Raw genomic sequence first — 27,610 nt, 5'->3', positions numbered from 1 at the left:
TTCACTCCCCAAATGGCCCCAATAGCCGGAGCTGGGCTGGTCCAAAGCCAGGAGACAGAAGCTTATTCTGGGTCTCTCATGTGGGTTCAGGGCCTCAGGCACTTGGACCATTTTATGCTGCTTTCTCAGGCACATTAGCAGGGAGCAGGATTGGAAGTGGGGCAGCTGGGACTCTAACTGATGTCCATATGGGATGCCAGCGCTACAGGCGGTGGCTGAACCTGCTATGCCACAGCGTTGGCCTCACCTAATGACCTTTTATTTATTTATTTATTTTTAAAGATTTATTTATTTATTTGAAAGTCAGAGTTACACAGAGAGGAGAGGCAGAGAGAGAGAGAGAGGCCTCCCACCCGATGGTTCCAATAGCTGGAGTTGCGCCGATCCGAAGCCAGGAGCCAGGAGCTTCTTCCGGGTCTCCCACGTGGCTGCAAGGGCCCAAGGACTTGAGCCATCTTCCACTGCCCTCCCAGGCCATAGCAGAGAGCGGGATTGGAAGTGGAGCAGCTGGGACTCGAACTGGCACCCATATGGATGCCAGCACTTCAGGCCAGGGAGTTAACCCGTTGCACCACAGCACTGGCCCCACCTAATGACCTTTTTAAAAAATCTACAAATTTTATTTTAAATTCTTTTAGAGAGACAGAGACAGAGATAGACAGGCCCACATGATCTGCCCCTTGCTTCCTGAAGTCTCCAGCTTTACTCTCTGTCCTTACTCTGTGGGCTTTACCCACAGCTGCCTTTTCTCTCTCTCTCTCTTTTTTTTTTTTATATTTGGCAGATAAAATTATGTGGTTTTATCTTGTACAACATGATTTTTTGAAGCATATATATGTTGTGGAACAGTTACACTTAGTTAATTAACAAATACATATCTCACATAGTTACTATTTTTGTTATGAGGGCACTCAAGGTCCACTCTGCATTTTTCAAGAATATATATGGGGCCGGTGCCGCGGCTCACTAGGCTAATCCTCTGCCTTGTGGCACTGGCACACCGGGTTCTAGTCCCGGTCGGGGTGCTGGTTCTATCCCGGCTGCCCCTCTTCCAGGCCAGCTCTCTGCTGTGGCCAGGGAGTGCAGTGGAGGATGGCCCAAGTCCTTGGGCCCTGCACCCCATGGGAGACCAGGATAGGCACCTGGCTCCTGCCATCGGATCAGTGTGGTGCACCGACCGCAGCGTGCCAGCCGCGGCGGCCATTGAAGGGTGAACCAACGGCAAAGGAAGACCTTTCTCTCTGCCTCTCTCTCTCACTGTCCACTCTGCCTGTCAAAAAAAAAAAAAAAAAGAATATATATGAATACAATGGGTCACCGTTAACTAGAGTCACCATGCTGTGCAACAGATCTGCTGAACATACTCCTCCTTCCTGTAGTTACCTGTGCTTTGACCAACATTTCCCCAGTCCCCTTCCCCCTTAGCCACCACCACCTCTGTGAGATCATGTGGTATTTGCTTTTGCATGTTGGACTTTCTTTGTAGAATAGCATTCACTCTGTGTTTTTCTAACTCAGCAGTCTTCTAGCCTCAGCTTAGATATCACTTCTTCTGGGAAGCTTTCCTTAAAAGTTTAGGAGTCTGATGCTTCCACAATCCTTTGAAAAGCCCTTTGTAATTGTAATTGATTGCTTAACGTCTGACTTCCCTGTTAAACTATAGGATAGGGAGCATGTCTGTCTGTTCACCTCTGAAATCTTCATTGCCTAACACAGATGCCTGGCACATAAGGGGCAACCTATAAATACTGTTGGATGAATGAGGCCTCTGTCACCATGCTCCATGCTCTGCTCGGACCCCTGCTCTCATTGTTGCTGAAGTCACCACTGCCAAAGTTATGTTATAAAACTATTGTTTCATGATGAGAGAAAGAGCTTCAAATATGGTCTTCCTGATTCACCTTAACAATTGCCTTAATTAAAAATCGAGACTAAGTGCTGAGTCCAACTGTATTGACCTTGACGTCAAGCTCCTAGGCCACTAGAGTTCAGGGAGTAATTTTGAGCTGGGAGTAAAGGGAGAAGAATTAAAAAACCATTGACTCAATTCCAGTTCAACTGTACATATACAGGTGAATCAGTTTTCAAAGTAGTACATGCATGGATACATGTAAATGTGCATGTATAAACATAGGGGCCAGCTGACACACTCAAATATGCCTGCATATACATGCTCACAGAAGCTACATGACATAGTCTCATTCTTTACATATGTATACAGCGAGTAAATGACATATGCTTGGCACTTATGCATATGTACAGAGGCAAGCTGATATACTTATTACATATGTACACACACAGGCGAATGACATATGCTCACTACATATGTATACATACAGAGACAAGCTGACATATTCAAACACATACAGTGGTAAAATAGAGTTATTTAGTTCCATTTGACTCTGATTTCTTCATGTATCTAGCCTTTGCCTTCTCTCTCATGATTCTTTATTTTTTTATTTTTAATTTTTATTTTTTATTTTTTGACAGAGTTAGACAGTGAGGGAGAGGGAGAGAGAGAAAGGTCTTCCTTCCGTTGGTTCACTCCCCAAATGGCCACCACAGCCGGAGCTGTGCCGATCCGAAGCCAGGAGCCAGGTGCTTCCTCCTGGTCTCCCATGCGGGTACAGGGCCCAAGCACTTGGGCCATCCTCCACTGCACTCCTGGGCCACAGCAGAGAGCTGGACTGGAAGAGGAGCAACCGGGACTAGAACCCGGCACCCATATTGGATGCTGGCACTGCACAGGCAGAGGATTAACCTAGTGAGCCACGGCGCTGGCCTCTCTCTCTCATGATTCTTAGCTCAGCAGATACCACTCTCAGTTCCCAGACTCTTACCTGTGAACTTGTGTCATTGCCTTTGACTCACCTGGATATTTGTCACAACTTTTCCTCCCAGCAGCTTGGCTGTCTCTGCCAGTCAGCAGGTTGCCCTCCTGCAGGTCTTTATACTAAGCCACCAGCCCAGATGAGCTCTTTTAGCTGTTGTCTTTAACTCTTTAGGTTTTAATTCAGACTAAAGGCTATGGAGTTAGACAGACTGGGCCCCACTCCTGCAGCCCATTGGGTAACCTTGGACAAACTGCTTAACCTCTCCAAACTTCAGTTTTTTCATCCATAGAATGAAGATAATAACAGCACCTTCTCTGTAAGCCTTTTGGTAGTATTTCATTAAAGAATACATGTGGAGCTCTTGGCTTGTATATAAGTGCAGTTAATGACAACAGCCACTGACAATAACATTTACCAGTGCTCACTATGCCACTGCTACTTCTAGCCAGTTATTGTCTGCTTGTGATGTAGTAACCATGGTTCTAACATTAGTTTTTTTTAAAGATGAATTTATTTATTTGAAAGTCAGAGTTACAGAGGCAGAGAGAGAGAGAGAGAGAGAGAGAGGTCTTCCATCCACAGGTTCACTCCCCAGATGGCCACAGGTTCAATCCCTAAATGGCCGCAAAGGCTGGAGCTGGGCCAATCTGAAGCCAAAAGCCAGGAGATTCTTCCAGGTCTCCCATGTGGATGCAGGGGCCCAACCACTTGGGCCATCTTTTACTGCGTTCCCGGGCCATTAGCGGAGAGCTGGATTAGAGGTGGAGCAGCCAGGGCCGGCGCCGTGGCTCACTTGGTTGATCCTCTGCCTGCGGCGCCAGCATCCCATATGGACGCCGGGTTCTAGTCCTGGTTGCTCCTCTTCCAGTCCAGCTCTCTGCTGTGGCCCGGGAAAGCAGTGGAGGATGGCCCAGGTGCTTGGGCCCTGCACCTGCATGGGAGACCAGGAGGAAGCACCTGGCTCTTGGCTTGGGATCAGCACAGCACTGACCATGGCAGCCATTTGGGGAGTGAACCAACGGAAGGAAGACCTTTCTCTCTCTCTCTCTCTCTCTCTCTCTCTCTCTCTCTGTCTATAACTCTACCTGTCAAATAAAAAAGAAGAAGAAGAAGAAGAAGAAGAAGAAGAAGAAGAAGAAGAAGAAGAAGTGGAGCCCCCAGGACTTGAATCGGTGCCCACACGGGATGCCGGCACTGCTGGCAGCAGCTTTATCCAGTACGCCACAGCACCGGTAGTAATCATGTTTCTAATTAACTTATGTGTAAGAGTCTATTTTATCCTTTTAACAATCATATGAAGTATATAGAATATTTACCTCTTCGTTATATATTCTGAAACTGAGGCATAGAGAGCTATTTTGCCCATGGTCATAGACCTCGTAAGGGGCAGAGCCAAGATGCCAACCTAGAAGGTTAGGTTCCAGAGCCTATACTATTTATAACTACTTCCATTTATGTGTGGTAGTCTTTCAGAGAAACCATTTCTTTGGCGTAATCATTTATCAGTTAAAACATTTGGAAAACATTTTAAATTGCAGCTGAAAACTTCTAGTTGCTGGAGGATCAAGACCAATCTTAATTCTGTATTCAGAGTAGTGTTGAACAATTAAATGACAAGGAAACGTGCAGGAAAAAAACCCAGAGATGCCTCCTCAGTCTCTCTTCCCACTCACAGGGACTTTTTGGGTGGAAAGCCTCTCAGACTGACAGAATTATAGTTGGAGAAGCCTGTTCTCCTCTAGGCAGAGTTAGGCTACCTCTTTGGAACCCCATAGCGCTTTTTTATTCAGATGTCTGTAACCTTTGCTTCCTTGGCTTTTGCCCTATCTACATAAGTGAGGACTATTAAGGAATGTGGGCAAGAATAAAAATGCTTTCAACCAGAGTCTCCACCAATATAATCACAAGAATCCTTGCATCATGCAGTCACAAGAGCCCTGACAACATCTCTTGACACCTCTGCAGATGCTCGGGATGACTTGTGCGTGCTCTCTGGTGGCTGCAGTTTCAACAGTGCCCATCTCTGCTCTATCTTGTATCAGATGAAGATGCTTCTACATATTCCCATGCTAATGATGGTGAGGCTCTGGCTAGAGTTATAATGAACAGGGCAATTCTAACTTCCTGGATTTGTTGGCCTTGGGTACTTAACCTATGAGGCCTTTGTTTCTCCATCTATGAAATGGAAATCATATCTGCTAACAAGGTGGGTGGGAAGATTAGTGACAAGAAATATGAAACGCCTCGTGGTACCTGGGATGTAGCAGGTTCTCAGCATATTATAGTTATTATTATCATGGCTCAATCCAAGAATTATTCTCTCCAACCAATATTATTATTATGTTATTTATTTTCATTTTATTTGAAAGGCAGAGACAGAGATAGAGAGACAAACAGATGAAGAGAGATCTTCCATCTGCTGGTTCACTTCCAAAAAGCTTACAAAAGCTAGGGCTGGATCAGCCCCAACTCAGGAGCCTGGAACTCAGTCTGGATCTCTCACATGGTTGGCAGCAACTCTATAGCTATTTCAGCCATTATCTGCTGCCTCCCAGGGTATGAATGAGCAGGAGGCTAGAGTGGAAGCAGAGTAGTTGAGAACTGAATGAGGCGCTCTGATATGGAATTCGGGTGTTCCAGGTGGTGAATTAACTGCTGTGCCTCATGCCTGCCCCAAACCGTTATTATTGTTGGGTATCTCTTACTAGACCACAAGTTCTATGAGAATTAGGAACTTTGTTTTGTTCAGGGCTGTTTCTCTGTATCTAGAGCAATGCCTTGATCATAGTAGGTGCTCAGTCAGTGTTTGTATGATCACTGAACGAAGTTCTAAACAAGCTGATCTTGTTCTCGTAGGTCCTTACTGTTCTGGCTGGCATTGGAATCCTCTCATTAATAGACCCTTTCCTAATGATGGTCCCTCCCAGGGAATACTCCCTCTTTATCTGTTAATTTCTACTCACCCACGGTGGTGTAGTAGGTTAAGTCTCTGCCTGTGGGTGCCAGCAACCCAACTGGATGCTGGTTTGAGCCCTGGCTTCTTCACTTCCTATCCAACTCCCTGGGAAAGTAACAGAAGATAATCTAAATACTTGGGCCCCTGCACCCATGTGGGAGACCTGGAGGAAGCTTCTGGCTCCTAGCTTCGGATAGGCCCATCTCCGGCCATTGCGGCCATGTGGGGAGTGAACCAGCAGCTGGACAATCTCTTTGTTTGACTCTTTCTCTCTCTCTCTGTTCCTCTGCCTCTAAAATAAATAAACAAATATTTTAAAAAAAATTCTACTCATCCTTTTGGTCTTAGTACAAGCATCACTCTGTCAGGGAAACCTTCTCTGGCCTTTGTCTTCCGAGCATTTGTTAATAATGTTGTGATTTTTTTATTTGTATAACTGATTAATATTTGACTGTAAACTTCATAAAGGCAGGGACCAGACCAGGTCTATTATACTCACTATTGTATTCCATTAGGAATAGACGTTTACTACAAATTTGCTGAGTAAATGAATGACTTTATTCATTCATCTTTTTTAAAAAATATTTATTTATTTATTGGAAAGTCAGAGTTACACAGAGAGAGAAGGAGAGGCAGAGAGAGAGGTCTTTCAAATGCTGGTTCATTCCTCAGATGGCCTCAATGGCCGGAGCTAGGCCGACCTGAAGCCAGGAGCTAGGAGCTTCTTCCGGGCCTCCCACATGGGTGCAGGAGTCCAAGGATTTGGGCCATCTTCCACTGCTTTCCCAGGCCACAGCAGAGAGGTGGATCAAAAGTGGAGCAGCCAGGAAATGAACCAGCGCCCATATGGGATGCTGGCACTGCAGGTGGTGGCTTTACCTGCTATGCCACAGTGCCGGGCCCTCATTCATCATTTTTTAAAAAGAAAAGACAACCCTCTTTAGGAAGTGGAGTCCAATGTCTTTTTTTTTATTTTTAAAAATTTTAAGAAATTTTTAAAATTTTTATTTATTTGAAAGACAGAGTTACAGAGAGAGGTAGAATCAGATAGTTAGTTCTTCCATTCTGCTGGTTCACTCCCCAAATGACTGCAATGGCCAGAGCTCAGCTGATCCAAAGCCAGGAGCCAGGAGCTTCCTCCAGGTCTCCTATGTGGGTGTAGGCCCAAGCACTTGGGCCATCCTCTACTGCTTTCCCAGGCCATAGCAGAGAGCTGGATCGGAAGAGGAGCAGCCAGTACTTGAACCGGCACCCACACAGGATGCCAGCGCTGCAGGCTGGGGCTTTAACCCAATACGCCACAGCACTGGCCCCTGGGGTCCAATGTCTTAAATTGTAACAGTGGCCAATCTCAGACTCATGCCAGTGCTGCATCAATGGTCCCTCTCTTCAGTTTTGGCCAGAGCACTGTGACATTCTCCTGAGAGCCAATTTGTTAGCCCCAAACAGTCTCTTTACTGTGTTATCAGGATTTCACTATGTAGCTAGACCTTCCAGCTGGAGGTCCAGGGAAGCCAGGATTTGGCAGGGTTGGGAATTTGCCATAACTCCTCCCCAAACCTTGCTCCATTTATATTTAGCATTTATTACACTGCGCTGCAATTGTTAATTTTCAGATGTCTCCCCACCCTCCTACACAGTGAGGGCAGGATTAGCTCTTGCCCCTAGAGGCTACTGTAGTGCCTAGCATGCAGCAAAGGCTCATAAAGGCTTCTTAGAGGACTGCAAATGTTTTCCATGAGCAAGGCTTTTCTGAGGACGAGAACCCACTCACAGAGAGGGCAACACTTCTGGCATACTAAGTATATCTATATCTATGTCTATGTCTATCTATACTTATATATTTATATCTATATTTTAAACTTGATCCAAGAAATCCCTTTTTTTAAAAAAAAGATTCATTATTTGAAAGGCAGTTACAGAGAGGCAGAGGCAGAGAGAGAGAGAGAGAAAGAAAGAGGTCTTCCATCCACTGGTTCACTCCCCAGATGGCTGCAATGGCTGGAGCTGGGCCGATCTGAAGCCAGGAGCCAGGAGCTTCTTCTGGGTTTCTCATGCAAGTGCAGGGGCCCAAGCACTTGGGTCATCTTCCACTGATTTCCCAGACCATAGCAGAGAGCTGAATGGGACGTGGAGCAGCCGGGACTTGAACCAGCACCCAAGTGGGATGGCAGCACTGTAGCTGGTGGCTTTACCTGCTATGCCACAGCGCCAGCCCCAGGAAATCCCTTTTTGTTCAGGTTAATTTGGTTTGGGATTCTGTTACTTGGAACTGAAAACTTTCTGATAGAGCATAACTGATGATGTTCAAGTACAGGATCTCTGATAGATTGATGTTCAACAATATTCATCCTGGGGCCAGCGCTGTGGTGTAGCGGGTAAAGCCGCCTCCTGCAGTGCCAGCATCCTATAAGGGTGCCAGTTCGAGTCCTGGCTGCTCCACTTCTGATCCAGCTGTGGCCTGGGAAAGCAGTAGATGGCCCAAGTGCTTGGGCCCCTGCACCTGTGTGGGAGACCTGGGAGAGGCTCCTGGCTTTGGATTGGTGCAGCTCTGGCCATTGTGGCCAACTGGGGAGTGAACCAGCAGATGGGAGACCTTCCTCTCTCTCTCTGCCTCTCCTTCTGTCTCTGTGTAACTCTTTCAAATAAATAAATAAATAAATCTTTTTTAAAAAATATTCAGCCTGAGGTGGGTGTTGTGGCAGTGGGGGTTGGTTGCTTGGGATGCCTGTATCTCATATTCGAATGTTGGTTCATGTCCCAGCTATTCTGCTTCTGACCCAACTTCCTGTTGGTGCTTCCTGGTAGGCAGCAGATGTTGGTTTAAGTGCTTGGGTCACTGCCACCCAAGTGGGAGACCTGAATGGAGCTCTGGGCTCCTGGCTTTGGCTTAGTTTAGCCCTTGCTGTTTCAGGCAGCTGGAGGTGTGAACCAGCAGACAAAGGATTTCTCTCTCTCTTTCTGCCTTTCAAGTAGATGAAAAACTAAATAATCATAAAGCAAATCTCACCTCCCTAAGGATAGACTTCACTAACTTGTGTTTGGCTCAGCTTTAGCCAGTGGTCATCTGTAGACATGTTCAAGCAGCAGTGTGCTCCCCTGTGCCCCTGCCATCTCCATGAGAGTTTTTCCTGGGTAGTTGCTGTCCTGTAAGCCAGGGCATACTGGTGGAGTGGACCAGGGCTCAACCTGTACACACAGGCCAAGTTCAGCTGGACCTGCACTTGAAGCAGAACCATCCATCCAGGCCCATCCAAGACTAGTCAACCCCTAAGTAACCTGACCTTTGAACGACTGAATGATTATGGTAGAATGCGCGAGATGCTATGGTTATGGCTGACTGATAAGTCAGGAGTTTCCAAACCTGGCAGTGCATGTGAGTCACCTGGAGAAAAGGTCAGGTAAAAAGCACGAGAGGCATCGAGCTTAGCAGAGGCGCTAGTGAGAAAGTGGCCTGAGAAAGAGCCTTCAGCCATGGCTTAGCAGTTGCGGGCACTCCACCTGATTAAGGACAGTCACAAGTTCAATTTCAGTTGTAACAACTGCCATGCCACTGCTAACAGTTTAGAGGTTGGAGGAAAATCTTAGTGAAATATTAGAAACATGTACATTTATTCAGATGCAAAACATGATGAACATATAACTTATAAGGAAGTAGCTTTTAAAAATTGTAACAGTAAAAAAATTTTCACTGGAAAAAATCAGACTGAATTGAAAAATATCCAAGAGCTACTTACTTAGGAGCTCAACTTTCCAGAGATGATATATTGCTGTATAGTTTTCTTCCCTTTTTCCTATGGTTGTGTATAAACATGTATTTTACAAAAAATGAGATTTTCTTATATATACTCATCAGTGTCCTGTTTTTTTCCCATGTCAGTGAACAGTGAGCTAATCATCATCATTGTTAAAGCTGCATAATACTCCATTGTACAAAGAGCCGTCATCCCTTAACTAGTTCTCACTGATGGGCATTTAGTTTGTATCTTATTAGTATGAAAAGGCTGTGATAAACATCAGTATCTATATATCTTTGTGTGGCTGTCCAGTTATTTCTTTAGGATAAATTCCATAAGTGGAACTGCTAAAGAGCCAACACCTTTGAAAAGTTTTTGACAAATGGTCAAACTGCCTCCTAAAATGAATAAATAAATAGTGCCAGGTCAATTCTTTTAATTCTTATTGATCATGCAAACAGAGCAAAAATCTTATGGTTTTATCTTACCTTTTATTGTTAGTGGGTTTAAATCTCTCTGAACACCATTTATTGTCTGTACTTATAAATAAGACTTGTCAGCTTTTCCTTTGTTTTGGCAACTTTTTCTTCCTGACATATATTATTTCTTTCTATTATCGTCTCATATTTGCACTGAAGACATTTTTCCTATCGTAGATTTGCTTGTGGTGACCTTCCATACATTTCTTAATTTTATGAGTGAAGTCGATCAGTTTTTCAATGGAATGTTAAAACTCCTTCTGAGGTGAGGCAGTGTAGTAAGAATGACACCGGCAGAGGACTGTCCAGCAGTTTAGATGATGATCTTGCTGGCCGTGTACGGGTACCAAGAGCGCGCCGGCCTGGGAGTCGGGTCATCTGTCTTCTCTGGGTCCCAGCCGTCCTCATTTATAGAATGGAGGCAAGGCTGAAAACTCCCTGGACGGCTGTAAATACATCCAAAGAGCTCCTACCAATAAAGCAAATCCTCTCTACCTCTCAGCTGTTATAGGCTTTTAAAAACAGTGTTTATATTCGGTTTCTGTATGTGAGTATACATACAGAACGCGGGGCGAGGTTCTGGAAATTTAGCCATTCACCCCAAACAGAACTACACAGATGGAGTCAGAGCTTGGGTTCCAATCCCGGTCCGGCCCATTTTTTTTTTCGTACGTGACCTTGGCCAAGTCACCTTTGCCTCTGCGTGGCTCAGTCTCTTCACCTAGAAAACGGATTTCTCTTAATAGACCACCTGCTCTGCTTTCCCGGTGCGGCTGCCGCGCGGAGGAAACGGTTCAAAATCGCTGACCAAGGGCGGCAGACACGTCTGTGGCCAGAGCGCACGCGGAGCATCCTCGGCGCCACGCAGCCCTCGGCTGCCCGAGCGGGGGGCTGCCGCGACCCCCGGGCCGCGCTCCGGCCCCGCCGCAGGAACAATAGCTCCCCCGGAGGCGGCGCCGGCCAGGGCGGGGGCGGGGCTGTCGGCGCGGCCGCCGGGGGTGTGCGCGGGGCGGGGTCGCAGCCCCCCCCCCCCCCCCCCACCGCGGGCGGCTCCGTCACGCGCCCCTCGCCGGGCGGGCCGGGGTCTTTGTGACGCGGCGGCGACGACCGCGGACACAAAGGGAAGGCGAGGAGGCGAGCGAGGGGCTGGGCCTGGCTCCGCCCCGCGACCCCCGCCCACCGCGCGCGCGCGCGCGCGCCCGCCCGCCAGCCTCGGTCTCCCCCACGCGGGCTCGCACCCTCGCGCGCACCCGGACCCACAGACTCCGTCCCGAGCGCGGCGGGCCGGGGCCTGGCGGGTGTCGAGGGTGGGACGGGGATGCTGAGGGGCTGTTCCGGGGCGCAGCGGCGCTGCTGCTAGGAGGCGCCGGGGTAGCGGCGGGGCTCTCGGCGCGCGGCTGGATGCCCCGGGCCTGCGGCTCCCTGCACTTCCCGCCGTCTAGGGGCGCCAGCCATGGGCGCCGCGGCCGCTGAGGCGCCGCTCCGGTTGCCTGCCGCGCCCCCGCTCGCCTTCTGCTGCTACACGTCGGTGCTTCTGCTCTTCGCCTTCTCTCTGCCCGGGAGCCGCGCCTCCAACCAGCCCCCCGGTGGCGGCGGCAGCGCCGGCGGAGGCGGCGGGGACTGTCCCGGCGGCAAAGGCAAGAGCATCAACTGCTCAGGTGAGACCGGCCGGAGCCCGCCCCCGGGGCCCCTCCCTCCCGCCGCCGCCCGCGTCCCGGCCCCCGCGGCAGGGCTGGGGAAGCCCTTGGCGTGGGAGTCCCGGAGAGTCGGGCCCCAGGGTGAGCGAGGGCGCGGTGCGGGCTTGGGGACCGGCGTTGGGGACGGGGAGTGGCCGTACGTGCGTCCGTGTGTGTCGAGTGGCTGAGCGAGGGCGGCCCCGCGTGCGGCGGAGGAGGTGAGGCCGGGAGCCGCGGAGCAGCCGGCCCGGGCTCCCAGTGGGGTCGGGGGCGTGCGCTGGCAGGAGCGCGTGTTAGTGTTAGGGCTCGGGGGAGGAAGGACGGCCGCAGGCGGGGGTCTCCGTGTGTGTGTGTGTGTGTGTGGTGCTGTGGGTGGGAGACCGTGAGGAGCTGGGGAGCCGGGGCTGAGGGTCAGAGCGGTGGCCGTGTGCTGGGGTGGGGGTGGGGGTCTCAGAGTGGTCGTGTGGGTAAAGGGAACGGGGCGGGGGGGGGGTGAGGATGCGGGTTAGCCGCGCAGAGTGACTTGTGTGTGTGTGTGTGCGCGCGCGCTCGAGTGTGTCCTTAGGGTTTGGGTTTAGAGGTGGGATGTGGAGACTTGGAGTGACCCCGGGTCTGTGGATATGGGCAGGTGAAAGTCCCAGGGTCTTTTGTGTGTGTTCTGTATGGCTGAAGCCTGGGGTTCAGGTAGCCATCCTGGGGTGTCCGTTGAGGGGGAGGAAGGAGGAGAAAGGATGGCTGTCCTAGAATGAACCCCATTTGTCAGAGGGAGGGAGTCATCCTGGGTAGGGTTTGGGTATAAAAAGAGGTAATTAGGTCTCAGGGAATGCCTCTGTACCAAGGTGTGATCCTGGATTATTAAGAGAGATTAGATTCTGCAGGAGCTGTGCTGTGTCCGTGTTGTTTTGTGGCAGGGCCTGGAGATTGGCAGCAAAGGGAGCAAGGGAGTGACCTCTCCCCTCTCTCCAAGGCCGCCTTCGTCCCCCGCGCCCCACAGCTGTTGGAAACAAAGAGCTTGCTGGGGCTTTAATGGATGACACTGGTGGGGGCCCTGAGGCGGGGGTCAGGGTACCCAGCTGTGAAGTTTTCTCTTCCTTTCTAAAGGGGTCCCAGAGGAGCCCAAGGATTCAGGTCCTGGGGCAAGGAGGGGCATCCAGGTCTCATTTTGGGGTGGGTGGGTGGGTCCTCCCGCAGCTGGCTGAACAGATGCTAGTGATCATGAACCACATCCCTTCTAACTTGCCCTTTTGTCAGTTTTCAGTCCACTTGTCTTGAGGGCTAGTGGGGAGGAGAGGGAAGGATCGACAAGAGGCCACTGGGACTCCAATGGCCTGCCTGCTGGATGGCCTTCCAGCCTTTGAAATCTTGAAGGGGCACTGGTTCTGGGAGACTGAGGAATGAGCAAGCGGCCTCAGCACAGGTGCTTATGCTGCCCTGAATGAAGAAAACCTTTGACCTGCTGTTTGGCTTTGAAGGCCTGAAATCTTTTAAGTTTTCACACGGTATGTTTTATGAGCGAGGGCTTTTAAGCACAGTTAACAATGGTGTGCTTTTCCACTAATATGAGATAGTGCTTTAATAAATAATCTTTAAGAATAAAAGCCATGTGTATTTTTTTGGTAACAAATCACATCATCAAAATATTTTAGTTGCTAATTGGTCCTTAGCAAAATGTAGTGTGTGTTGATCGGTGTTTCTGTGTGTGATTTTTAACTTGCACATAGTACAAGTTTACAGAAAGGAAGTAGGATGCTGGAATACAAAGTCTTCAAAAGTTTATTGGAAAGATGTATTATGAAAAAACTGTGTGGATTGCAAACATTTTTGTACCAAAATAAATTTACCTTTTATTTAAAGATTTATTTTATTTATTTGAAAGAGTTAGAGAGGGAGAGAGAGAGAGAGAGAGAGAGAGAGAGAGAAAGTCTTCTGTCTGTTGGTTCGCTCCCCAAATGGCTGCAATGGCTAGAGCTGAGATGATCCGAAGTCAGGAGCCAGGAGCTTCTTATGGGTCTCCCACGTGGGTGCAGGGGCCCAAGGACTTAGGCTATCTTCTGCTGCTTTCCCAGGCGCATTTGCAGGGAGCTGGATCAGAAGTGGAGCAGTTGGGACTCGAACTGGTGCCCATGAGATGCCTGCACTTGAGGCTGAGGTTTTAACCTGCTATGCCATAGTGCTGGCTCCAAACTTACGTTTAATTCAGTTTTTTCACAAACTTTTTTGAGGTCAGGGTTTGTGTGTTGGGTCACTCACAGTTTTGTGACACTTGGAAATGTGAAGAGCAGTCTGTGGCTTTATTAATGTGCATTGTCTAGATAGCAGAAAAGGATGGAACCTTGTGAGATTTTTACTGGAGACGTCCAACCAGGCTGTATGATGTTGATACGTTAGTCAATCAGGTGTTCTGCCAGTTCCGCATTACCTTGATTGAATTTAACAGGTTTTCAAGCTTCTCTTCACCACTTTCTCATTTTGTTCACTAGCCTATCATTGAAAGATTCTTTCAGATCATCTTGTTAGGATCAGTGGTGTATGTCTGTGTTTTCCCCCTTTTTCCAGGTTAGTAATCCTTATTCAAAAGCAAATGTTGTGTAGCCTTCCTCAGTAAAGAACTCATAGTTGCTTTCTCTTTTTACTGTATTAAAAACTTGTCATTACTCATTCTAGAATTTTCGGCAGATATGTGGCAGGTTTACTCGTAAATGCTTTTCTTTATTTTATTTATTTTTTTGACAGGCAGAGTGGACAGTGAGAGAGAGAGAGACAGAGAGAAAGGTCTTCCTTTGCCATTGGTTCACCCTCCAATGGCTGCCGCAGCCGGCGCGCTGTGGCCTGCGCACCACACTGATCCGAAGGCAAGAGCCAGGTGCTTTTCCTGGTCTCCCATGGGGTGCAGGGCCCAAGCACTTGGGCCATCCTCCACTGCTTTCCCGGGCCACAGCAGAGAGCTGGCCTGGAAGAGGGGCAACCGGGACAGAATCTGGTGCCCTGACCGGGACTAGAACCTGGTGTGCTGGCACCGCTAGGAGGAGGATTAGCCTGTTGAGCTACGGCGCCGGCCAGTAAATAAATGCTTTTCTTGATCTGTATGTTCTTCCTTTTGAAAATGAGAGTGTGTTCTTTATTATTTCTGGTCTTCTGGCACCTTGTACAGATAGCTTGGTTCATCAGCAGTTTTTAAAATCACATATAAAGTTTTTCCAGTATCATAGAGAATTTTGTTTGGATCTAGAAGCAAGTTATTTTGAACTCTCTGTATTCTGTTCCTGCCCACTGTCCTTGCCACTTAGATGGTTGCACCCTTTTATTCAGGTTCCCATTTTGAAGGACACGCTCCCTGATGGAGATGGAGAAGCTGGGTGAATCTGCATTGTCTCTGCCATCTCTTGATGCTACACCCTCTCCCCAGCAGTGGACCCTTTGTTTTCTCCCTTCTTGACTAAACAAGCCCTTTTTGTTATTCTTTTGGCCCAGTTCCCCCTCACTCACTCTGTATGTTAGATTTACAATTGTTTTATGAATCTTTGACTTTATAAATTTTTATTTGTTCTTTTAAATCTTAACGAAGTTCTCTGGTCATCCAAAGCTTGGAAATAGATGACATTTGTGAAGAAAAATGGGCTTTGAATTCAGGAGACTGGGTAACCTTAGACTTGACTTTTTTCTTCCCCATTTGTCACATGAAGATGATGACGATCTTTTTGGCGTTAGGGTATTTGAGGAGAACAAAGGAGGCTTACGTAACCTGTGAGCCGTTTCTGTCTTAGCTGTATGGTTTAAGAGGTAGGAAAACATGTTGAGAGACCACTGAGTGGCATTTACTGGTAGACATAACTGGACAATTTGAACTATGTTTTAAAACTGTCACGGAAGTCAGAAGTGGGTCCTCTGAAGAGTGGTGTCAGTGGATAGAATGAAGGTCAGATTAAGAGACATGGCAATTCAGGATTCTGTGGAATAAAAAAAGATAGCTTTTAGAATTAGTGTGGAATCTTGGTCAGCACATTTTTGTTTTAATCTTTGATGTGAAAAATGTGGTTATTTATTTATTTAGTGAGCCTTGGTTGAATAACTGCTTAGTGTAATCTAACAGCACCTGGATGTTAAGGAAAATATATGTGAGGCCCTCTCTGCCCTCAGGTGCCTTATATTCTCAGGCAACTGGTTAGCCTCTTAAAAACAATACAGTGGACATTTCTGTTTAAAGTATTTGGACTTGCTCCCCCCACTCCCCAAGCATTTATTGAACATTAACAGCATTGGAAAATTTTTTCAGTTGTACAGTTCTGTGGCTTTTAGTATATTCACAGTTATACAACCATCACTACTAATTCCAGGACATTTTCTGTTTTTTTTTTTTTTTAATATTTTTATTTATTTATTTTGAGAGATAGAGTTACAGACAGAGAGAGGGAGAGATACAGAGAGAGGTCCTCCATCCACTGGCTCATTCCCCCAATGGCTGCAGCAGCTGCAGCTGGGCTGATCTGAAGCCAGGAGCCAAGAGCTTCTTCCGGGTCTCCCACATAGATGCAGGGGCCCAAGCACTTGGGCCATCTTCTACTGCTTTCCCAGGCCATAGCAGAGAGTGGGATTGGAAGAGGAGCAGCTGGGACTTGAACCAGCACCCACAAGGGATGCTGGTGCCACAGGTGGAGGCTTTAGCCCACTAGCCACAGCGCCAGCCCCCAGAACATTTTTCTCAGCTCAAAAGGAACTGTGCCTATTAACAGTCACTCCTCCTTCCTCCTTCCTTCAGCCTTTGCCTACTACTAATGTATTGTCTGTGGATTTATCTATTCTGGATATGCATGTAAATGAAATGATATGAAGTGTGGTCTTTGTGTCCAGCTTCCTTCACTTAGCATAATGTTTTCAGGGTTTGTCCCTGTTGGAATTCCTTTTTTTGGCCAAATAATATTCCCTTGTATGAATAGACTCCTTGGCTGTTGTGAATCACGCTTCTGTGACTTTCATCTACCAGTGTTTGTGAAGACATTTGTTTTTTATTCTCTTGGTATACAGATGGTCTCCAACTTATGATATCTTGACTTCAGATATTTTTGACTTCATAATGGTGTGAAAGTGATACATGTTCAGTAGAAATGGTATGTTGAATTTTGAATTTTGATTTTTCCCCAGGCTAGTGATATTTGATATGATGATAGTCTGTTACCCTGGGAAGCAGCATCAAACCATAGCTCACAGTTGATCAGGAAATGGAGTAGCCGACACTCCACTGTGCTGCTTTGCTAAGCTATGATGTTCACTAGCTTAAAGTAGTAAATGCATTTTCAACCTACATTATTTTCTGCTGCTTTTGGGTTTATCGAATAGAAGGCCATTGTCAGTCCAGGAGCATCTGTATATCCGAGAATGGAAATGCCAAGTCACATGATCACTGTGTTTAACACTGAGAAACTGACAAACTGTTTTCTAAAGTGGCTGTTCCATTTTATATTTCCACTAACATCATTTAAGGGTTTCAGTTTCTTCAAATCATCTCCAGCACTTGTTATTGTCTCTTCCTTTTTTACATTTCTTTCTTATTTGGGGGGTGGAAGGGGGAGAGAGAGCAAGAGCAAGAGAGAGTACTCCCCCTTCTACTGGTTCACTCCCCAAATGCTTACGGTGTTTGGAGGCAGGGGCTGGGCCAAGGGTGAAGATGGGAGCTAGAAACCCATCCAGGCCTCCCATGTGAGAGGCAGGACCCAGTTACTTAAGCCATCACTGCTGCTTACAAGGTTCTGCACTGGCAGGAAGCAGAAGTCAGGAGCCAGAGCTGGGAAGTGAGCTGGGCACACTGGTATGTGATGCAGGTGTCTTTACTGCTTAACTGCTAGGGAAAATGCCTGTTTCTCTGTCTGCCTTTTTACTTTTAAATTTATTTGACAGGTAAAGTTATAGACAGAAAGATCTTCCTTCTCTTGGTTCACTCCCCAAATGGCCGCCACAGCCGGCACCGCGCCCATCCGAAGCCAGGAGCCAGGTGCTTCTTTCTGGTCTCCCATGAGGGTGCAGGGGCCCAAGCACTTGGGCCATCCTCCACTGCCCTCCCGGGCCATAGCAGAGAGCTGGACTGGAAGGGGAGCAACCGGGACTAGAACCTGGTGCCCATATGGGATGCTGGCGTTGCAGGCGGAGGATTAACCAAGTGAGCCACAGCGCCGGCCCCTGTCTGCCTTTTTGATTATGGCTGTCATATGAGTGTGAAATTGTGTTTCAGTGTGGTTTTGATTCGTGTTTTCCTAATGTTAAGCATCTTTTTATGTACTTTTTTTTTTTAATTTTAAAGATTTATTTATTTAAAAGGCAGAGTTACAGAGAGGCAGAGACAGAGAGATTTTCCATCCACTGGTTCACTTTCCCGAATGGCTGCAAAGGCCAGGGCTTCACCCAAGCCAAGAGCCTGGAACTCCATCCAGGTCTTCTTTTTTTTTTTTTGACAGGCAGAGTTAGACAGTGAGAGAGACAGAGAGAGAGAAAGGTCTTCCTTCCATTGGTTCACCCCCCCAAATGGCTGCTACGGCCGGCCGCTGCGCTGATCTGAAGCCAGGAGCCAGGTGCTTCCTCCTGGTCTCCCATGCGGGTGCAGGGCCCAAGCACTTGGGCCATCCTCCACTGCCTTCCCGGGCCACAGCAGAGAGCTAGACTGGAAGAGGAGCAACTGGGACAGAACCGGTGCCCCAACCGGGACTAGAACCCGGAGTACCGGCGCCTCAGGCAGAGGATTAGTCTAGTGAGCCACAGCGCCGGCCTCCATCCAGGTTTTCGACGTGGTTCATGAGGCCCAAGGACTTGGGCCATTTTCTGCTGCATTAGCAGCATCTTCAGGTGCATTAGCAGGGAACTGGATCGGAAGTGGAGCAGCTGGACTCTAAACTGGCCCTCGTATAGGGTGGTGGCTTAACTTGCTGTGCCATGGTACCGCGTCCTGTGTACTCCTTGTTTGGAGAAATGTCTGTTCAGGTCCTTTGCTGGGCTTGATTTTGACATCTTGAGTTTACCATTCCCTTTAGTAAGCCATACTAACCAATTTCTATAGCAAGCACACAGATGCTCATACTGTTAGGTTAGCACTAGTATTTCTATGTATCATTTGATTTCTCTGTTTACTAAGAAAGAGTCGTTGTCTTTCTTCTGAAATGTATGAGTATACCAGTGGTACTTGTGAGTGTGAATTAATAGAAATCACTCAAATCAATGAACTATGAATATACAAAGAATTGTTTTGATGAAATGCTTTAGAAATATTTGATAAAGATGGGATGGTGTTGTGGAGCAGTGGGTTAAGGCACTGTGTGTGATGCCAGCATCCATTGGTTCACTTCCCCAAATGAGCCCCAGTTTGAGTCCTGGCTTCTCTACTTCTGATCCAGCTCCCTGCTATTGCACCCGGGAAAACAATGGAAGATGGCCCAAGTGCTTGGGCCCCTGCACCTATCTGGGAGACCTGGATGGAATCCCAGGCTCCTGATTTCGGCCCAGCCCCCCAGCCATTGTGGCTATTTGGGGAATGAACCAGCAGATGTTTCTATATCTTCCTCTGTCTCTTTCTTTCAAATAAAAAAAATAAATCTTAGAAAAAAAAAAGCTAAAAGAATTGCTATTGAATGCATTAGCTTGGGGTCAAGACAGCTGAAAACAGAGTGGGGGAAATCCTATAAGGTTTTGGAAGAATTCCTCAGAAATATTTTTAAGTTCCTGTTCTACTTGAAAGGAAGATGGACTTCATAGTTAATGAATTATGTTTGTGGTTTACCCAAGAAAGTGGGGAATTACATTAGCAGTCCTATACTCATAGAAGAGGTCTTTGGGAAGTGAATGTATGTTTGTATATTTGAAGTTAAAATGTATATGTGTCACTTTAAAATAATTTATTTTTTAATTGACTTAAAAAATTTACATTTTCTGTGAGCTTTCTGAAGTAGTCTTTTTTTTTTTTTAAAGATTTATTTATTTATTTGAAAGTAAGATTTACAGTGAGAGAGAGATATCTTTCATCTGCTGGTTCACTCCCCAAATGGCCGAAATGGCCAGGGCCGGGCCAGGTTGAAGCCAGGAGCCTCATCCTATTTCCCACATGGGCTACAGGGGTCCAAACACCCAGGCTATCCTCAGCTGCTTTCCCAGGTGCATTAGCAGGGAGCTAGATAGGAATTGGAGCAGCCGGGACTGGAACTGGTGCCCATATGGTATGCGGACACTGCAAATGGCACTTTAATCCATTGCATCAAAGCACCAGCCCCATTAATTGACTTTTTTTTTTTTTTTTTGACAGGCAGAGTGGACAGTGAGAGAGAGACAGAGAGAAAGGTCTTCCTTACCACTGGTTCTCCCTCCAATGGCCACCATGACCAGTGCACCACGCTGATCCAAAGCCAGGAGCCAGGTGCTTCTCCTGGTCTCCCATGTGGGTGCAGGGCCTAATCACCTGGGCCATCCTCCACTGCACTCCTGGGCCACAGCAGAGAGCTGGCCTGGAAGAGGGGCAACTGGGACAGAATCCGGCACCCCGACTGGGACTAGAACCCGGTGTGCCAGTGCCGCAGATGGAGGATTAGCCTATTGAACCGCGGCGCTGGCCATTTGACTGTTTTTTAAAGATTTTTTAAAATTTATTTATTTGACAGGCAGAGTTACAGACAGTGTGTGAGAGAGACAGAGAGAAAGGTCTTCTTTCCTTTGGTTCACTCCCCAAGTGGCCACAGCAGCCAGAGCTGCGCCGATTTGAAGCCAGGAGCCAGGTGCTTCCTCCCGGTCTCCCGTGTGGGTGCAGGGGCCCTAGCACTTGGGCCATCCTCCACTGCTTTCTCAGGCCACAGCAGAAAGCTGGACTGGAAGAGGAGCAACCAGGACTAGAACTGGTGCCCATATGGGATGCCCGCGCCGCAGGCAGAGGATTAACCTAGTGTGCCACGGTGCCGGCTGCTTAATTGACTTTTAAAATTAATTAATTTTGAGGCCTACACTGTGACATGGTAGGTTGGGCCTCCCGCCTGTGGCGCGGGCATCCATTGTAGGCACTGGTTGGTGTCTCAGCTGCTCCTTTTCTGAACCAGCTCTCTGCTCATAGCCTGGGAAGGCAGTAGAAGATGGCCTAAATGCTTGGGCCCCTGTACCCACATGGAACCTGGAAGAGTCTCCTGGCTCCTGGCTTCGTACTGGCTTATCTTTGGCCATTGCGGCCATTTGGGGAGTGAACAAGTGGATGGAAGACCTCTCTCTGCCTCTCCTGCGTTTTCTCTGTAACTTTGCCTCTCAAATAAATAAATCTTAAGAAAATTAATTTTATTTACTTAAAGAGAAGGTGAGAGAGAGAGAGAGAGAGCGAGCGAGCAAGCTCCATCTGCTGATTCACTCCTCAAATGCCGTGATGACTGGGGTTGGACCAAGCTGAAGTCAGGAGCCAGGAACTCTATGTGGGTCTCCCACATGGGTGGCAGGAATCTAACTTGAGCCATCACCTACTTCTTCCCTAGGTGGGCATTAGCAGGAAGCTAGAATTGACAGAGGAGCTGGAACAGGTGGGTTGTACAACCCAAGTGTATTGTAACTGCTAGGCTAAACGCCTGGCCCTTTCTGCCTTGAGTAACTGATCAGCGTTCACTCCTGGAGATGCTCAAAAAGAGGTTTTCCACTGTGCAGGGTGCCCTAAGGAAGATTCAGATACAGCATTGAGGGAATGAATGACAGGTACCACTGGAGTTGGGCTTTACAGGAAGAGAACACCAGGCCCACTTTAGCCTGAGGTCTTTGGTGTTGCTATTCTGTTTGCCTGAAACCTTCCTGTCCCAGTCCTTTGTTGCCTCTGCTCCTTTAGGTCTTTGCTCTAATGTCACCTTCACATTTTTTAAATTGTAACTTACCCTTTCTTCCCTTCCACCTTTCCCTACAACAGACCTTTCTTCATACATTTTTCTTGCTCCAAAAATCTTTCCCCATGCGACTTCCTTCCTACATGTTTTACTTTCCGTCTCCCTTACTCTTTGTAGTTCCTTATGTCTGTCTGTCACACTGCTGTATCACAGTGTCTTGGGAGGTGTCTAACATAAAATTAGATGCCTATTAATATTTATTTGTGGAATGATTTAATGACATGGTATTGCAGTGAACACAGAAACCCTGGGGAGGGTCTTCTAGACTGGGAATGGTTTTCCAAAAGGCACAAAGGTGAGAAATTGAAGGGAGTATTTTGGGAAGGCTGGATCTGGGTGTTGGGCAGGAGCTGAGTTGCATATTGCTGCCACATTAGTGAGGGCCTTGGCGGCCCCTCTGAAATTTTGGCATTTGCTCTAAAGACAAAGGAAGCTTTTAAAGGGTTTGAGTGACATTGTTATTTTAGAAAGCAAAGTTTAGAGTTGGAAAAGATAAAATGGAAAAGGGGAGACTAGCAGCCTGGTGAAAATTAACAGTGGAAATAGAATTGAAATACTTGTTTGTCCTGCATAGTGTTTTAAAGAATTGCATTGTTTGTTAACCATTAAAAATCTGGAGGTTCACCTAAAAATCTGGCTTTCGATCTTCTCTTCTTCTTCTTCTTTTTTTTTTTTTTTTAAGATTTATTTATTTATTTGAAAGTCAGAGTTACACAGAGAGAGAGAGAGAGAGAGAGATCGATCGATCGATCGATCTATCATCATCTGCTGGTTCACTCCCCAATTTGCTGCAATGGTCGGAGTTGTGCTGATCTGAAGCCAGGAGCCAGGAGCTTCTTCTGGGTCTCCTGTGCGGTTGCAGGGGCTCAAGGATTTGGGCCATCTTCTGCTGCTTTCCCAGGCCATAGCAGGGAGCTGGATCAGATGTGGAGCAGCCAGGTCTCGAACTGGCACCCGTATGGGACGCTGGCACTGCAGGTGGTGGCTTAACCTGCTACATCACAGCGCTGGCCCCCTCTACCTTCTCTTCTAAACTTGATGGTACTAATGACACTGGGCTCCATTTCCACATAACCAGAATCATCCAGAGCTGTCTAATGAGGCGTGAGCTCTTCACTTTGCTGATCCATGTCCAACCAGCCTCCTTGATCTCTTTCTGCCTTTGCCTCTTGGATCTGTCACTGTTGGAAGTAGGGTAAATTGTGATGCTCCTAATTAGGGATGGAGAGCTTGACTGTGGGAGGAGGATCAGACTGGTGTACATTCCTTCCTCATCCCCGTTATTCACATCACCAAGCTGATTGCAGATCTTTCTGCGGTGCTCTGCCTTTTTGGGCTGAACACCATTCCTTGAAATTTGCACTGCATTCTGTTCCTTTCCTCTTAAGCATTTCCCTCAGTTTTGCCTTGTAGTGTCTGTGTTTGAAATCTCTACCCTATTTTCTCTCTGATTATATCATTTTCCTTGAACCACTCTAATGGTATTTTTATGATACCTATTTTTTAACTTTATTTTCTTAATTTTCTCTTAGTTTCAGTACTTTCATTTTTAGCTTTTCTTTTTTTTCCTTTCTGAATTTTTTAGGTGGAAATAGATTCTTTTTCTGTAACACCATAAGCATTTATGTTAAAATTCCTCTTGTTGTGGTAAAACACATAATTTAGACATATTATATGTAGTTTGTTTTATGATTTTGCATTATGCTGGAGAATGTCATATTTTTGAAAGTCTCTTATATTCCAGGAAAGTTATTTCCTTTACTTCTCAGTCTCTGTATCATATTAGCTATTAATTTTAGTTAAATTTTAAAAAACTCAAGATAATTTCAAACTTAGGGAACAGTTGCAGTAGTATGCCTGGATTTTCTAGTTAAGATTTTATCACATTTGCTTTATCATAGTCTTTCTATATCTACTCTGTGTCTAGCTTTTCACGCTAAGCTGGCTCTTACCAAGGGGGAAAGGTTTAATTTAGGCTGTGTATTGGTTCTTTTTTTTTTTTGACAGGCAGAGTTAGACAGTGAGAGAGAGAGAGAGAGAGAAAGGTCTTCCTTCCATTGGTTCACCCCTCAAATGGCTGCTACGGCCGGCACACTGCACCAATCTGAAGCCAGGGGCCAGGTGCTTCCTCCTGGTCTCCCATGCGAGTGCAGGGCCCAAGCACTTGGGCCATCCTCCACTGCTTTCCTGGGCCACAGCAGAGAGCTAGACTGGAAGAGGAGCAACCAGGACAGAACCGGCGCCCCAACAGGACTAGAACACGGTGTGTCGGCGCCGCAGGTGGAGGATTAGCCTAGTGAGCCATGGCACTGGCCTGTATATTGGTTCTATTCTTTAAATGTTTTGTTCTGTCATGTCATGTTAATGAAATATTGAAACCTTCAAATACAGTGGTATAGCCAGTTGCTTTGGGAGTCACGGGCTAGGGTGCAGACATGACCAAGTCCAAGTACCACACCCCACACAACAAAAATGGCACAGAGGTGGCACGAAGAAACCCGTCACAAAGATATGAATGTTTTAGAGGGTGGGTGTCAGGTTCCTGAGGCACATGCATTTTACCAAGAAGCACAACAAGAAGGGCCTGAAGAAGATGCAGACCAACAAGGCCAAAGCTCTGAGTGCACATGCGGAAGCTGTCAAGGCCCTTGTTAACCATAAGGAAGTTAAGCCCACGATCCCAAAGGGTGTCAGCCCCAAGCTTGGGGAGTGTGCTGTGCCCGTACTGCCAAGGGTCTTACTTAGGCTGTCCTGGCCAAAGACCGAGGCAAAGGCCAAGGCAGAGCTTCAAATCAAGGTGGAGGCCAATGCTCAAACGAAGGCCCAAGGCCCAGTCTCCCACCAAGCCCAAGGCTCAGATCCAGTCTGCGCCTGCACTTGCCATCCCTGTTTGGCCCAGTCTCCTCCCAGAGGTGCATAGGCCCCCAGGAAGGCTGAGGGCTCTGTAGTAACAGCCTTTGTCTGCCAGTGCAAGGACAGAAGGACTGGTGTGACCCCTGGCCTCCTGTTTTCATGGGGCTGATAACTTCGTATGCTATTTGTACAAATCAACATACAGGTTTCCTTTCCATAAATTTTGTTTTTCTTATATTTTGTTATTCTATTTAGGACATACACACTGAGTATAATTTTGTCTCTTAATTTGTTGTGCTTTTTACCTTTGCATAGGGTAGATTTAAAGGATCTATTGAAGTCATAATAGTACCCATCATTTTGTCTTTTACCTTTGTGAAAAAATTTGCTTATTTATTTACCTCTGTTGGTTCACTTCACAATTACCTGCAATAGCCAGGACTAGGTCAGGGTTGAAACTGTGAGCTAAGAACTCAATTAAGGTCTTCACCTGGGTGGTAGAAACCCATTTACTTAAACCATTACCTCTACCTGCCAGGGCCTACATAAACAGGAAATGGGAGTCAGGAGCTAGAGCTGGGTATCAAACCCAGGTACTCTGATATGGGGTGTAGGTGTCTTTACTGGTATCTCAACCACCAGGCCCAGTGCCTGCCCTGTCTTTTGTTCTCAGTTGTTGAGATTTGTTTCCAGGCTACAGATCCTAGTGCTTTTTTTGTGATACCCTCCATTGTCTTTTTAGAAAAGTATACAAGTCAGTGCTTTTAGTACAGTCACCACAGTCAATTTTAGATTTTCATCTTCTCTATAAGAAGCTTCATATTCTTTAACAGTCATTCTCTAATCTCTTCCCCTACGCTCCAGCCCTACCTAGGCAACTACTAATTCACTCTTTTTTGTAGATTTACCTGTTCTGAACGTTTCAAATAAATGGAATTATATGACTTTTGATAAATGGCTTCTTTTACTTAGTATGATGTTTTAAAGGCTGATTCAAATTGTAGTATATGTAAGAATTGCATTTCTGGTTGGCGCCGCAGCTCAATAGGCTAATCCTCTACCTGCGGTGCCGGCACCCTGGGTTCTAGTCCCGGTTGGGGCAGCAGATTCTGTACTGGTTGCTCCTCTTCCAGTCCAGCTTTCTGCTGTGGCCCGAGAGTGCAGTGGAGGATGGCCCAAGTGCTTGGGCCCTGCACCCGCATGGGAGACCAGGAGAAGCACCTGTCTCCTGGCTTCGGATCAGTGCGGTGCACCTGCCACAGCGCGCCAGCCACGGCAGCCATTGGAGGGTGAACCAATGGAAAAGGAAGACTTTTCTCCCTGTCTCTTTCTCACTGTCCACTCTGCCTGTCAAAAAAAAAAAAAAAAAAATTGCATTTCTTATGACTGAATAATAGTCCATTCTATGTATAATGCCATATTTTTGTATTCATTCGTTTACTGTTTATCTGTTGATGGACATTTGGGTTGTTTCCACTTTTTGTCCATGTTGAATAATGTCACTGTAACATTCATGTACAAATTTTTGTGTAGACAGATGTTTTCAATTCTTGGGTATATACTGGGAGTTGAATGCTGCGTCACCTGATAACTGTCTGTAACATTTTGAGGTATAACCCATCTGTTTTCCACCTCCCCACCAATACCTTTCATATTTTAAAATTATAACCAATCATCTTCATTTAAGTTAATATTTCTTAGCCCTCACTTTCCCTACAATATGTGTTTTCTTTATGAAATTTAAGTTCTCAGTTTTTTTTAAAGCTGGTTTGGAGGACACCTTTAACTCATTTACTCTCCTTCTTCCCTTTTTTACATTGTTAGAAATGTTGTTTTCACAGAAGTGTTTTCCATTATTCCTTTTGTTAGTTCAATAATTAGCTTCTCTGATGGGAGAAATGAGGCATTTAGGAGCCCTGGTATACTTCTCATGCACTTTGAAATCCTGTTTAAATCTTAGACTTCTCCCAGTATATGCTCTTGGTTTATTAGATGACTTGATTTATTGTTAATCTTTTGTCACTATTCAAGCCTATGTTATTTTTAAAAGTGTCATGTGTTTGCCATGGCTCAGTTGTCTCATCATTTTTTCAAAAGTCATTTAAAGTTCTAAAATTCTTAACATTCTTCTGCCTTGAAAAACTGAGGCAAATATTATGTTTTCAATCACAGCTCCATTTCTCTCATTTTTGTGCAGATATTCTGAGTCTCTTTTCCATGGTTAAAAAAAGGAAAAAAAAAGACTCTCACACCTTTTTTTTTTCTGTTATAAAAGCAGTTTGTGAACTATGTAGAAAATTTGAGGAATATAGAAAAATATAAAGAAGAAATCTGTGATGATTGCCATTCTCTTCTGTCTTAATGTTTATGATGAGATCATTGTATACCAGGTTTTGAACTTTTTTTTTATGTTTGCTTTGGCTTTTCTGTTAATATTGGAGTCACTGTTAATGGATCATATCTCCTTTTGGGATTTTTAAGTTCAGCTTATTTTGCCTTGTCAGCATTCATCTAATACTGTTTGCAAGTGAAGCTAAACTGATATTGCTCTATTAATCCTGTTGTTTGTAGGCTCATTGATATGTTTAGATTTTCTATTGTTCCCAGTAAGCTCTTTTAGTCTTCATTTTTCATAGTTTTTTCTTTTAAAAACACATTTTTTAGGTTGTAAACTTGTGTTTACTATCGTTTACTTTTTTTTTTTTCCCTTTCCATTTTTCTGGTTTCTACTCACTACATGCATCACTTTTTAAGAAAATTATAAGAATTCTTTCTTTTTTTTTTTTTTGACAGGCAGAGTGGACAGTGAGAGAGAGAGACAGAGAGAAAGGTCTTCTTTTTGCCGTTGGTTCACCCTCCAATGGCCGCCACGGCCGGTGCACTGCGGCCAGTGTACAGCGCTGATCCGAAGGCAGGAGCCAGGTGTTTATCCTGGTCTCCCATGGGGTGCAGGGCCTAAGCACTTGGGCCATCCTCCACTGCACTAACTGGCCACAGCACAGAGCTGGCCTGGAAGAGGGGCAACCGGGACAGAATCTGGCGCCCCGACCAGGACTAGAACCCGGTGTGCCAGCGCCGCAAGGTGGAGGATTAACCTATTGAGCCGCGGCGCCGGCCTAAGATTTATTTCTTTTAACGGGAGAGGGAGCGGGAGATGGGGGGTGCAAGTGGGAGGGAAATTATGGGAGGGGGGAAGCCAT

General features: G+C 46.5%; 1 protein-coding gene across 1 annotated transcript in view; it reads left to right on the top strand.

Annotated features, from left to right (window-relative positions):
- The first annotated feature begins 11,459 nt into the window (after positions 1 to 11,459).
- The window catches only part of TMEFF1 (transmembrane protein with EGF like and two follistatin like domains 1), a 121,712-nt gene continuing 105,561 nt past the window's right edge, over positions 11,460 to 27,610 (top strand). Inside the window, exon 1 of the mRNA XM_062207868.1 lies at positions 11,460 to 11,664. Coding sequence (XP_062063852.1) covers positions 11,460 to 11,664 — 205 coding nt within the window. The remainder of the gene's footprint in view (positions 11,665 to 27,610) is intronic.

Source organism: Lepus europaeus, chromosome 12 (assembly GCF_033115175.1).
Source record: "Lepus europaeus isolate LE1 chromosome 12, mLepTim1.pri, whole genome shotgun sequence".
NCBI lineage: Eukaryota > Metazoa > Chordata > Mammalia > Lagomorpha > Leporidae > Lepus > Lepus europaeus.
This window is presented reverse-complemented; position numbering and strand designations above follow the sequence as displayed.